General features: G+C 47.3%; 1 protein-coding gene across 1 annotated transcript in view; it reads right to left on the reverse strand.

Annotated features, from left to right (window-relative positions):
* The window catches only part of adam19b (ADAM metallopeptidase domain 19b), a 173,083-nt gene that overhangs the window by 4,211 nt on the left and 154,974 nt on the right, over nucleotides 1-13,898 (reverse strand). Inside the window, exons 19-21 of the mRNA XM_067996530.1 lie at nucleotides 10,735-10,882; nucleotides 5,514-5,589; nucleotides 141-401 (exon numbers count right to left, since the gene is read on the reverse strand). Coding sequence (XP_067852631.1) covers nucleotides 141-401; nucleotides 5,514-5,589; nucleotides 10,735-10,882 — 485 coding nt within the window. The remainder of the gene's footprint in view (nucleotides 1-140; nucleotides 402-5,513; nucleotides 5,590-10,734; nucleotides 10,883-13,898) is intronic.

Consider the following 13,898-nt stretch of genomic DNA (forward strand, 5'->3'; position numbering starts at 1 on the left):
GGGCTTTATTAGCGAGTCAGATATAGTTAGGAATCCTGCCCTCACCAAAGTTGAGCTGCATAGATTGATACCCACAAAAGGAGGACTGAAAGAACCTAAATAAGCCCGAAAGGTATCTACTGCAAGCTTTAAGTTTGCACCTTTGGAGTCCGAGGGAGTGGATCCGCTGGCAGAGGTCTGTTAGGAGGTGTTTGTTTTAAAGGCTTAACATTAGCATCTTTTAAAGTTGCTGGTGGCTGCGCCCCTAGTGTTCCAGGGCTGGGCACTCTGCAGTCCTGCTGACTATCACTGGCTGGAGAGGTAGACCGAAGGGTTGGTAATATTAAGACAGGGTGCTGAGAACGAACAGAGTGAGGTAATCGTGGTTTTGGAGGCAATGCAGGACTCTGCTGTGGTCCAGTCTGGAAAAACAAATGGATTAAATGTTAATGGTAAGATATTTATCTTTGTATTTCTCGCCCCTCCCACTCCAACACACTCACCCCTATGATGTGCCGTCCTGGTAACCAGCTACAGACCACTGAAGGTGTTGACTGGTACTGGAGACCAGTTCAGTTCCTCAGGCAATAAATGCTCTCCAGTACTTTGCCCAAGTGGCTATTCTCAACGTGTGAGTAAAGACAGTGGGCTTGTTATTTGCTGAAAATAACAGTCTACTGTCTGCACGGAGTCTGAACGGAGATCAGACATCGCACACGTAAAACACAGATGAAGATCCCATCCCTATGTTTACACACTGATGAGTTATGTTAAAACATTGAATAAAGGTTGCGCACTACTAAATCCCACATCCTCCAATCTGCACACCAGACCTCATCAATCTGCCGATCTGAGTTTGTACCAGGCCTGCGAGAGTGCATGCACCAAGGTTCTCTGCTGATGCATTAGAGAACTTGGGTGCAAGAGGTGGACAGAAGGAGGGACATCCTATATCCGCAGGGCTGGTGGGGGCAAGAGGCCCTCCAGACATATATCCAAAAGGCAGTGGGAGGCAGCGGGGGACGAAGTCAATGCCAGACGCACAGCATCATGAACATGGATGTAGTGCAGGAAGAAGTTCAATGCTTTGACATGAGTGGTCAAGGTGAGTGAGGTCAACTGTCAAGTGGAGTCTCCTACCAACTGCACCACGCAGTACACCCCCATCCCCCACATACCAACAAACTCTTTCCATCAGTACTCAACTCTTCCAATCAGATGCTTCCTCTCACCCTTACACATTACCACTGTTTCAAGCTACCCACCCACAACTCACAGGCCACACACACTGGCAGCTATTCAACCATGACGGGCACATCTCCCAGACAAACGTCCCGCTTTCTTGCAGGAGAAGGTGGCGCACATCTGGAGGCAGCAAGTGGCAGTGGCATTTAGCCCCTCGAGCCTGTTCCACCATTCAATGAGATCATGGTGGACCTGTGACCTAACTGCATATACCCGTCTTAGCCCCATATCCCTTAATACCCTTGGTTCACAGAAATCTATCAATCTCAGATTTAGAATTCACAATTGAGTTAGCATCAACCGCCGTTTGCAGGAGGGCGTTCCAAACTTCTCCCACCCTTTGCACGTAGAATCATTTCCTAACTTCACTCCTGCATGTCCTGGCTCTAAATGTTAGGCTATGTCCCCGCGTCCTAGTATTCAAGTCTAGGAGACCTCCAAAAACAGTTACAAATGTCTCGGCAGCCAGAAGCAATAAATCAGCCACTAACCTGTAAATCCTACATGGTCCCTTTAAATAGCGCTGGTGGGGGGTTCTCCAGGCACTCTAAGACATGTTCAGATGGTCGGGGTTAAGACTGTGCGTTGAGTTGAGTGTTAAGTCCCAAAATGGTGTCTATCACTTTAAATCAGCCATCTTGGATGTCAGAGAGTCTGCGTAGCGCCGAAAAAACGGGCGCTTCATGGCCCAATTTAGCGGCCAGTGAGTCCCAGGGGTAGGGCTGCTAAGAGATGATGGAGGCAAGCCTGTCGTGCAGAGTGAGGGGATGACAGAAATACTAAATATCTTAGTTTTCATGAAAGAGGCAGATATTGGGATTATAGAACCGCCAGAGGTGGGTGTAGAATGGTTAGTGGAGGTTCTTATTCAATGAGAGATGGGCTTAAAGAAGTGACCTGAACTTAAGGGGTCAAGGACCCGATGGTTTTACGTTCAAAGATCCGGAGGGAAGCTGAGGAAGAAGTAGAGGTGGCTGTGGTTTTCTAACTTACTGTGGAAAGGAACGCTGTGCCAGAGGACTGGAAAGTCATAAATCTGACTCCCCTCTTCAAAAAAAATGATAGGTATAATCTAGGAAATTATAGGACAGTTAGTGTTACTTCAGTTGTTGGTAAATTACTAGGGTCTATAATATGGGATGAAGTCACGGAGCACCTGGAGAAAACAGGAGTTAGTCAGGGCCAGTCAGCACAGATTTCCAAAAGGCAGGTCATGCTTGGTCAACCTTATAGAATTCTTTGAATAACGGAGAGGATGGATAAAGGAAATGCAGTGGATGTGGTACATGTGGATTTTGAAAAGAGCATTTAATAAGAGACTTATGGCAAAGAGACACATGGAATTAGGAGGAATGTGGCCACATGCATAGAGAGATGGTTGAAGGGCAGAAAGCAAAGGGTAGGGATATACAGGAAGTTTAACGGACTGGAAAGAGGTGGAGAGTTTATGTTGGTGCTACTTTTATTTACATGAATGATTAGGAATTAAGGGAACAATATCAAAATTTGCTGATGACACCAAATTGTGATGAGGATGTTGAAAACCTACAGGAGAACATGGACGGCCTGGCAGGATGGGAAGATGGGTGACACTGCAGTTTAATGTAATGGAAGCATAAATAGGGAAAGGGATTACATCTTGAAAGGTAAGATTTCAAATGGACCAGAGGAGTAGGAGATCTTGATGTGCAGGTACATAGGTCATTAAAGCTCGCAGCACAAGTAGGTGAGGCCATAAAAAATGGAATCTTTGGTTTTGTAATTAGAAGCAAAGAACACAAAAGCAAGGAGGTAACGTTGAGGTTTGTACAAGGCCTTAGTTAGGCCACATTTGGATTTTTGTGCACAGTTTTGAGTACCCCATTATATAAAGGATATAAAGGAAACGTAGATCCATTACCAGGGATGAGGGGTTAGGGTTATGATGAAGTTGTTTTCTTTTAACACTGGATCTGAGAAGGTTGAGGGCTGACTTGACCGAGGTCGTCAAAACTATGAAGGGTTATGAAAGATAAGTAGCGATAGGTTGTTTTCATTGGTTGGTGGGATGGTAATGAGAGGGCACAAGTTTGAGATAATCAGAAAAAGAATTAAAGGGAAGTTGAGAAAAAAATTCTCAACAATAACCCTGGCTGATATTTTTTTTTTGAACGCCCCCCTCGGTTGAAGAACTCTGACGTCAGGTGCAGCAATCCCAACTTCTGCCCCAGCTGACTCACTATAGCCTGGGGATCGAAACCAACAAAGGACGACCAAAAAAATGATAAATAGGGAGAAAATAGAATATGAAAGTAAACTAGTAAGAAATATAAATGCGGCTTGCAAGAGCTTCTACAAGTATGTAAAAAGGAAGAGAGTAGCGAAAGTAAACGTTGGTCCCTTAGAGGCTGAGACAGGAGAAATTATAATGGGGAATCAGGAAATGGCAGATGCGTTAAACAAATATTTTGTATCAGTCTTCAAGTAGAAGACACAAAAAGCATACCAAAAATAGTGGGAAGCCAAGGGGTAAATGAGAGTGAGGAACTTAAAACAATTAATATCACTTGAGAAAAAGTACTGCACAAACTAATGGGACTAAAAGCCAACAAAACCACTGGATCTGATGGTCTACATTCGAGGGTTCTAAAAGAGATGGCTGCAGAGATAGTGGATGCGTTGGTTATGATCTTCCAAAATTATCTAGGTTCTTGAACGGTCCCAGTAGACTGGAAGGTAGCAAATGTTACCCCGCTATTCAAGAAGGGAGGGAGAGAGAAAGCAGGGAACGACAGGCCAGTTAGCCTGATATCGATCATCGGGAAAATACTGGAATCCATTATTAAGGAAGTGGTAACAGGGCACTTAGAAAATCATAATATGATTAGGCTGACTCAACATGGTTTTATGAAAGGGAAATCGTGTTTGACAAATTTATTACAGTTTTTTGAGGATGTAACTAGCCGGGTAGATAAAGGGGAACCAATGCATGTAGTATATTTGGATTTTCAAAAGGCATTCGATAAGGTGCCACATAAAAGGTTGTTACACAAGGTAAGGGTTCATGGAGTTGGGGGTAATATATTAGAGGATAGAGGATTGGTTAAAGGACAGAAAACAGAGAGATATTTTCGGGTTGGAAGGTTGTAACTAGTGGGGTGCTGCAAGGATCAGTGCTTGGGCCTCGGCTATTTACAATCTACATTAATGACTTAGATGACGGGACAGAGTGTAATGTATCCAAGTTTGCTGACGATACAAAGCTAGGTGGGAAAGTAAGCTGTGAGGAGGACACAAAGAGTCTACAAAGGGATATAGACAGGTTAAGTGAGTGGGCAAGAAGGTGGCAGATGGAGTATAATGTGGGGAAATGTGAGGTTATTCACTTTGATAGGAAGAGTAGAAAAACAGAATATTTTTTAAATGGTGAGAAACTATTAAATGTTGGTGTTCAGAGAGAGTTGGGTGTCTTCGTAAAAAAACACAAAAAGTTAGTATGCAGGTACAGCAGGCAATTAGGAAGGGAAATGGCATGTTGGCCTTTATTGCAAGGGGGTTGGAGTACAAGAGTAAGGAAGTTTTATCACAGTTGTACAGGTCTTTGGTGAGACCTCATCTGGAGTACTGGGTACAGTTTTGGTCTCCTTATCTAAGGAAAGATATACTTGCCTTGGAGGTGGTGCAACAAAGGTTCACTAGATTAATTCCTGGGATGAGAGGGTTGTCCTATGAAGAGAGGTTGAGTAGAATGGGCCTATACTCTCTGGAGTTTAGAAGAATGAGAGGTGATCTCATTGAAACATATAAGATTATGAGGGGGCTTGACAGGGTAGATGTCGAGAGATTGTTTCTCCTGGCTAGAGAGTCTGGAACTAGGGGGCATAATCACAAGATATGGAGTCAGCCATTCAAGACTGAGATGAGGGGGAATTTCTTCACGCAGAGGGTTGTGAATCTTTGGAATTCTCTACCCCAGAGGGCTGTGGATACTCAGTCGTTGAGTATATTCAAGGCTGAGATTGATGGATTTTTGGACTCTAGGGGAATCAAGGGATATGGGGATCGGGCAGGAAAGTGGAGTTGAGGTCGAAGATCAGCCATGATCTTATTGAATGGCGGAGCAGGCTCGAGGGGCCGTATAGCCTACTCCTGCTCCTATTTCTTATGTTCTTATGTACTGGGAACCCTCTGGTCTGAATGGTGCAGTTCCTTATTATCAGGTGCTTTTATCCACTGAGCCATCTGGGGAGCTCTTTCTCTCTCTAAATATTCTGTTTTCTTTAAGTGTTATGTTTTTCTCTAAACCTTACCTTTGTAACTTCATCTTTGTTTCTGAAGGTTGGGTTTGAGTGGCCGTTGTTAACTTTCTGGTCGCAATTATTAGCGCTGGGAAAAAAAAATAGCACAGCTCACACCCTGCTTCACATCTCATTCATAAACCGTCACCATGACATGATTCCATTGCAATAAAAATAAACAGAATTTTTTTAGGCCAATGAACTTGTTGAACATATTCAGGATCATGCGTGTGTGTGTCTGCATGAGTGAGCACATGTGCATGTTTGTTTGTGACTGTGTCTGTGTGCGCGCATGTCAGTCTGAATCCCAGTCTTTCTTTTTTAATGTTTGTGCGAAGGTTTGTGTCTGTATGTGCGTCTGCGTGAGTGTGCGTGTGTCTGTCTGTATGAGCGTTTGTGTGTGTATGTTTCATTGTGTGTGTGTCTGTGTGTGTGTTTCTGTCTGTATAAGTGTTTGTGTGCATGTGTGCATGTGCATGTCAGTCTGTGAGTGTCAATGTTTGTGTGGGGGTTTTATGTTTATGTATGTGCGCGCTTGCATGCGTGTGTGTGTATGTATACACGTGTGTGTATGTGTGCCTGTGTGTGTGTGTGTGTGTGTGTGCGTGGATGTGTGTCCTGTTATCAAGCTAAGGGTCAACTTTCTGCTTTAGACCCACTCACAGCATCAGGTACTTCCAGGGCAGGTGGAGCACACCACAGATACAATGCAGTGATCTTAACAATGCATTATAATCTCACCCTTCAGGTCAAGTTATAATCCGGGATCAACTTCTGCATTAGCCAGATGCACAATAAGACGCAGCCAGAAGACAGAGGATTTTGAAAACAATGTAAAACTGATGGAGCGAAGTCAAAGCTTGACCCTGGGAGTTGAAGCATCTGGCTAAATGCTTCTTTAGCTGCGAGGATGGGCAGGGACATCCCAGGCACAATCTTGTCCCCTGATTTTGCCCCCACTGCAGGGAGTGCCGCAACCTTTACTTAGCACAGCTCAGATCAGGAGATCAATGGAGCAGGTCTCTGACCAGCATCAGTCCCCTCTACGTGTCACTGAGAAAAAGTGCTTTATCCCTCAGCACCATCATGACACCATAATCTAATTCCTGTCTCTAATCTTCCCTGTTTCAACAGACACAAAAATCTGAAGAAAATAAATACAAATAAAATCCTCAAGATGGTTTGGAATGAAGGCTTTTCTTTTTCCACGAGGGCGATATACCCCTTTATCTTTCAGTTTGTTTGGTCCATCCCTTTTCATGTCTCCTCGGGTCATTCATTCAGGTGACTCATACCTCGGTTCTGCCGATGCTGCTCCCAGAATGGGGGTTCAAGAATGGCCCAGTAATGATTCCCTCTCCGCTTTCTCCCCGCCCTTGTGGGAAAGGGCCTGGACTCCCCACTTGGCTGGACTCCTGGCAGCAGTATGGTTTGACCTCCCAGGATGCCATGTGTCAGGGTTCAGACTGGGCCATCCAAGGGTTTATTATAGAGTTTGAGGTCTGAAGCAATTCAACTGCGCCAAGATGTTCTAATCGAAAAAAAAAATCCAAATATACTTACTTAAAGGAGAAACAAAGCCCAAGGCCCCGATATTAGGAGGGAGGCGGGTTGAGTCGGTGCGTGGGTAATCCGCCCAGTGAAATCGGTGTGCTCCGCACGCGATCGCAGCCTAATTGAATGGACTTACCTTGGCTTCCGGGGTTTCCCGTTCTAGACCTGCCCACCGGGCGCACTGCGCACCCGCATCACAGGCTGTCAGCAGGAGGAGCCCTATTTAAAGGGGCAGTCCTCCAACGCTCCTCCTGCAGCAAACAACCAAATTGCCAGCATGGAGCAGCCCAGAGGCGAGGCTGCTCCAAGGTTCTCAGACTCCTCACTCCAGGTGCTGCTCGATGGGGTCAGGAGGAAGAGGGAAACGTTTTTCCCAGCGGACGGGAGGAAGTGGCCTGCCTCTGCCACCAAGAAGGTCTGGCTCGAGGTGGCAGAGGAGGTCAGCAGCAGCAGTAACATCTCCCGAACCTGGGTCCAGTGCAGGAAGCGCTTTAATGGCCTGACCAGGTCAGCCAAAGTGAGTATACTTACGCATTCTCCCACACTCCATCTTCCACATCACCTCCACCACCACACAACTCCTTCTGCACTGCCACCACAACGCTCTCACATCACTCCTCACATCCACTCAACCATCATCCTCACCTTGCCTGCACTTACTCACCGCCCCAGTTCCCATTCGAGCACTAACACGCAACCCAATCCTCATACAATCTCATGGCTATGTCTCACACGCACCCTCCCATGCATCTCCCTCACGGTCACCCCCACCCACACCAATGCACGCAGCGGGTCACTATGCAACCATCATTCAATCACCCTCTCTGTGTTTTGCCTTGATAGGAGAAGAGATGCCAGAACGCCCGGGAGAGGGCAAGGACCGGAGGGGGCCCGCCACACCAGGTGGTCCTCACCGACACAGAGCAGCAGACATTGGAGATCAGCCGCACGCTGGAGTGCCTGTCCGTGGCGGACGCCGAGACTGGGAGCGCACAAACGGCTGGTGACAGAAATCTAACACTCAGCACTCATGATAGCGAATGATCTTAACATCACTTGGCATCTGCAGCACCTCAACATCTGTCCACATGCTCAATATTGCTTTCTGTTCTCTTGCAGGGCCATCTGCGAGCGCCGTGACTGCGGAGGGCGATTCCTCAGAGGACCTGCCGGCCTCTGAGGGTCCATCGTCACATCTGAGCCGTGCATCCACCAGGGCAGATACATACACCTCGGTGGCTCCCTGTTCTCACTTAGTTGGGGTTGCAAATGGTGAGTCACCACGCACATGTGAGCACGAGTAGACCCTGGTGGCAGGGGCAGCCGTGGAGAGTCTGCGTCGGTGGGAGCACTCTTCTCCAGGCTCTGCTCAGCTGGACCCAGATACTGAATCCTCGGGGCCAGCCATGAAAAGGAGAGTCGTCGAGGGCCAGCAGCACATTGCAGATGTACTGGAACAGTTGTCACGCGTACACTCCACAATTGCACAGAGGATGGAGGAGTCCAACTCCTGCACGAGTGGAATACTGTCACAGGGACGTGAAGGCATCTCTGAGATAGTGTCGGGGGTAGGTGCGGGAATGTCTGCGATGGAGGAAAGGCTAGCCTCCATCGAGCTTCAAGCACGGCTCAACAATGAGTCCATTCAGGCCCTGACAACGGCCATTCGGATTCAGGGTGAGCAACATTCTGCCGCCTTAAACAGGCTGACAGATAAGTCACTACTGACCTTCCAAGGCTTCACACAAGTCCTCCAAACTGTCATCCAGCAAGGTGGAAGGAGTGATGTGGCCTTGGCCCAGGAGAGAGATGATGGTGAAAGGGGACATGGAAGTGGGGACACCACTCAAAGCACTCCCACGTCTTACCCGTTGCCCCCCTCTCAACCAGTACCCGCAATGCTGCCCCCTCTCCAGGTGGTCGAGTCTGCCCCTGCACAGGTGCAGGTGGAGCAGTCTTTGGAGGGGCCCTCACGGGCACCGAAACCCAGAGGGCGTCCGTGCAAAGCATCTCATCGATCAGGGCATGGACAAGAGCAACCTGCCACTACCTCTGCTGAAGCCACAGGGGTAGCACCACGTAGGGGTTCCCGTAAACGTAAGGCTAAGGTTTTGTGAGCACAAAGGGGATGCACAAGGATGTATGACAGAATGTCATGTTTTTCATTTAGATTTGTTTCTTTTGCCACTCACATTAAATGTTGTTATCACCACTACTGCCACGTCTTTGCAAATCTTGTCTGGCTTGTGCAATAAATCCCTTTCCTGAGGATCACAATGAAGACCCACACCTGATGCCACCCATTGGGTGGGTGTAGGTGTATTTGCAGGGCTCTTTTGTGCAGACAACTGAGAAACGCTGGCGATTTCCCCAGTGGCACCCTGAAAGGATGCGGAGGAGAAGTTGTTGAGGGCAGTGGTGACTTTGACAGCGACAGGTAAGAAGATGGTGCTCGGGCCAGCCGGGAGCAGCTTGGCCTCAAGGAGGCTGCAGATATCCATGATTACATGTCGAGTGAGTCTGAGCCTCCGTGTGCACTGCTGCTCAGAGAGGTCCAGGAAGCTGAGCCTCGGTCTGTAGACCCTGTGGCGAGGGTAGTACCTTCTGCGACGCATCTCTCTCTGCGGTTGCCCTCCTTCCTGCTGTGCAGGTGGATGTGTCACAGCACTGTGTTGTGGAGCTCCACGTGTCAGAGGTGGACGGCGTGGCTGGCGAGGCTGGTGATGCTGTTCGTTGTCCGATGAGGTCATGAGTGCAGCTATGGCAGCCCCCATCCGGAAGATGTACGTTTGAGGGGGTCCGCAAGGTAGGTAAATGTGTCTGCACACCAGGTTTGAGGTTCCAAGTTTGTGAATTTGACTGTCAGGAGGAGGGTGGTGGAGGCCAAACTTTGTCCAAAGTGACAGAGTGGCCTCCTGCAATGAGTGAGGGTCTCCCCCCACCCCGCACCTGTCAAATGGACCTTTGCAGCTCCCACATGCTGGTGGCTGCAACACGTCCATTTCAACTGGGTGTGTTTCCCCCAGTACGGGAAACACGCTCAGTTGACCTGAAAATCCCACCCCTCCTAAAATATCCTCCCAATCAGGTCTGCAAATGACCTGAACTATGTAATTAATTGGTTTAAGTGGGATCCCGCTGGCTTTAATTGCCGAAGGGAGTCCCGCATGCAGGGGCTGCATGCGCATCTAAGGGGAACCCGGAAGTGGGTGGGTTGGAGCCGGGCTCCAGACCCGCTCCGGGATTCCCCGATTTTAGCAAACCCCCGCCACGAACGCACCCGCTCGGCCATCCGAAAATCGACCCCCAAGTACTTCCCCAATACCCATGTAAAATAATCTAATTATAAAAATATTTGTCAAAAATTACCTACACCAGAACAGAAGCCATTTTTGGTTCTCCGTCCCTCCAGAACAATCTCGTGTTGCGGAGGCACAGCCTGGGACCCTGGAGAAGACCCCATTTAATTTAACAGAAGATGTGGCCTAGTCCAACCTGGGCAGACCCTCCTGACTCTGGTCAAAATGCAGCACTGGCAGAACCAACTCATGAGTGAGATTAGCAGGACCATAAGAATTAATCTTCCCACTGGGACCGGTGTCCGTCACATGAGGGAGAGACATAGATACCCTCTGAAAATGCGATATAAATTAAACAGAAAAAATTAAGTTCAAGTTACCAGAACTGTTTGTCGTCGGGCCCCGTGTTCCTGATGTCCTCATGACAGATATTGTTTCTCCGTCGGTAACAGTAATACAGGGTTACCCCAATGCCACACAGCAACAGTACGATTGGCACCACGGTTCCTGCCACAATCAGGCCATTATCTGCAAAAGAAAAATATGTTTTACACAAAATATATATATATATGTACACGTTTTCCCCTTAAACTCATTGTCCATTTACTCTCAATATTAGTTCTCAAATATGAAGGTCAATTTCAAGTGAGATGTCAGGGCTGATTCCACTCCCTGCTGTGTCAGGCTAGATTATGTGCTCAAGTGACTGGAGTGGGGTTTAAACCCACAACCTTCTGACTCAGAGGTGACAGTGCTACACTGAGCCACGCTGATACTCAATAATATCTCCTAAAAGTGGTGAAAATGCCAGAATCCAATGTAAGCAAAAAAATGGATTTGGACTTTTTCAGTCACCAGTTGCCCTGATTGTAACATTTGCCTCACTCATATTGCACCAGTGTGATGTTTCATGAACATTACGTCTGTGATGGACTGGATGAAAGTCTCTGCTGGATGCAAGGGTCTAAAAAGTATCTGCCGTGGCTCGGTGGTAGCACTCTCGCCTCTGAGGCAGAAGGTCGTGGGTTCATTGCCCCACTCCAGAAACTTGAGCGCATAAGCTAAGCTGACATATCAGTGCCTTACTGAGGGAGTGCTGCACTGTTAAAGGTGCTGCCTTTTGGATGAGACGTTAAAGCAAGGGCCCATCTGCCCTCTCAGGTGGATGTAAAAGATCCCATACTGTTATTCGAAGAAGAGCAGGGGAGTTCTCCCCAGTGTCCTGACCAAAATTTATCCCTCAGCCAACATCACTAAAAGACAGGTCATTATTTCATTGCTGTTTGTGAGACCTTGCTGTGCGCAAATTGGCTGCCATATTTGCCTATATAACAACAGGAACTGAGGAACCGAAATGTAAGTTCTTTCTTTCTAACTCTCCGCCTGTTCATGGCTGGCAGCACTAAATGCTGATAGTGACTACTCAAAATTTCAAACATATCCATTTCTGAGTACATCAAATTGAAACTCAAATTTGTTTAGTTTTTTCTGACTGATGTCTGATTATTGGCAATCATTAACATCAGATGTCGTTTGGACATAAGTAATTATTACTATGCTTCTAGCATCCCAACCCAGTTGGTTACTTGTCTCCTGGCAACCGTCCACTAAAGACATTTCAATGTCTGTCAGCTAACTCAGCAGAGGCCAGGAATCAAATCTCACACTTTCTGCTTTCCACAGCCCAGTACCACTTGGAGTAGTGCCTTCACCCACCAGGGGGAGCAGTTCATCAATTTCAAGTGAGATATCAGGGCTGATTCCACTCCCTGCTGTGTCAGGCTAGATTATGTGCTCAAGTCGCTGGAGTGGGACCTTCTAACTCAGAGGTGAGGGTGCTACCCACTGAGCCACGCTGATACTCAATAATATCTCCTAAAAGTGGTGAAAATGCCAGAATCCAAAGCAAGCAAAAAAAATGGATTTGGACCTCTTCAGTCACCAGTTGCCCAGATTGTAACACATCATTTGCCTCACTCAGTGTGACGTTTCACGAACATTACTACGTCTGTGATGGAACTTTTGACTATCTTTAGTTGAACTGGTGGCATTTCACAAAAGCTGAAAGGCTCATTCCTTCACCGCGGTGCTTTGGAATGAGTGCTTCTGGGCAAAACCGGCCCAACACAAGTCCAAGGATCATCGGAGAGCTTGCCCATGTTCAAAGTTCTCCGACGCATTTGGGTGACCATGGAGTGCGCAGTGCCCACTGGTTCACTGGTAGCTCTGTGCCAACCAGTGGACACTGCAAGGCGAATGGCGTGTATAATTCCCGAAAGTACAACAGTTTCAAATTATTAGCGGTGCCCTCCTTTTGGGAGAGGGGGGAGGGGGTACTTGCAGTTGTCCAATCAAAATGATCACTGGTCTGGACATACAGGGCATTTGGAATGAAGGAATGAATTTAAAAAAAATTCTAGTTCACCTCTAGATGGCAGTGGTCTTACATCGTTATCGAAAGATGCTGCGAGCAGCAATTTACTGGCACATTTCTGCCAATAGAGCTTTGCTACACTGCTCAAAACTCGTGCTGTGCATTTGCGATGCCGGTCCCATCTATTCGTAATGGCCCAAACTCAGCCGAGAGCCAGGCAGATCTTGAGGTCATGCAAATTGCTTTTTTTTCTCTTCTTGTACTTTTTTTAAAGGCGGCCACAGATACCCGGCTACGCGGCATCGGACGTGCGACAAACACATCTCGCAAACTTGATACAGATGCGGAGCAGGCTCCCAGCAAAAGCAGTCTGATTAACTCATAAGAACGTACAAAATTGAAGGCCAGGAAAAGACCAGCTGATCCGTCAAGCCTGCCCCGCATCATGATGTCCGGAGCATCAGGACTAAACACCTCTTCCCTAACCGCCCCCCTCTCCCCTCCACCGTTCCTGGGAGAGGCAAAAAAAAGAGAAAAAACTCAAGGCCAATAAGGGAAAAAAGAGACTGGAAAATTCCTCTCCGTCCTCCTCAGGTGATCGAAACCAGCCCAGGAGATCACGTGGACTAAGTGTTATTTAATAAAGACCCATATCCCATATGATGTGATCTCTGCCCCAGTCAAGCACTGGTCCGGCTCCCTGGATCAAAAAACTGTGTGGGAATGGGACTATAGGATAAGTACAGACTGAGACGACTGAAACACCAAGGAACCAAGAAACTGTGGGCAGTAACTGTTCACACTTGCACTTTGGAGGTGTAAACATGGATGGATTTTGTGTTTTCCTCGAATATCTTTGGAGGCTGGGAAGAATTTGAAGCGTTTTCCCTCAGTTGACTGTAATAAATAATAAGCAGGTTTGTATAGCTCTGATTACACTGACACATCTCAAACAATAGATTGCTTTCCAAGTGAATATTGTCAGTTCCACTCTGTGCCATCAATGTCCCACAAACTGCAAAAAATAAGACGAATGACCAGTTAATGTGTGTTTTTTTTTTGGTCGTCTTGGTTGAGGAAAGAACGATGGCTAAGACACCTGGACAACTCGCTGCTCTTGTTCGAATAGTCCCATTGGATCTGTAACCTGAACCCACAGAAGCAGCAGAG

The sequence above is a fragment of the Heptranchias perlo genome, chromosome 14 (genome assembly GCF_035084215.1).
Source record: "Heptranchias perlo isolate sHepPer1 chromosome 14, sHepPer1.hap1, whole genome shotgun sequence".
NCBI lineage: Eukaryota > Metazoa > Chordata > Chondrichthyes > Hexanchiformes > Hexanchidae > Heptranchias > Heptranchias perlo.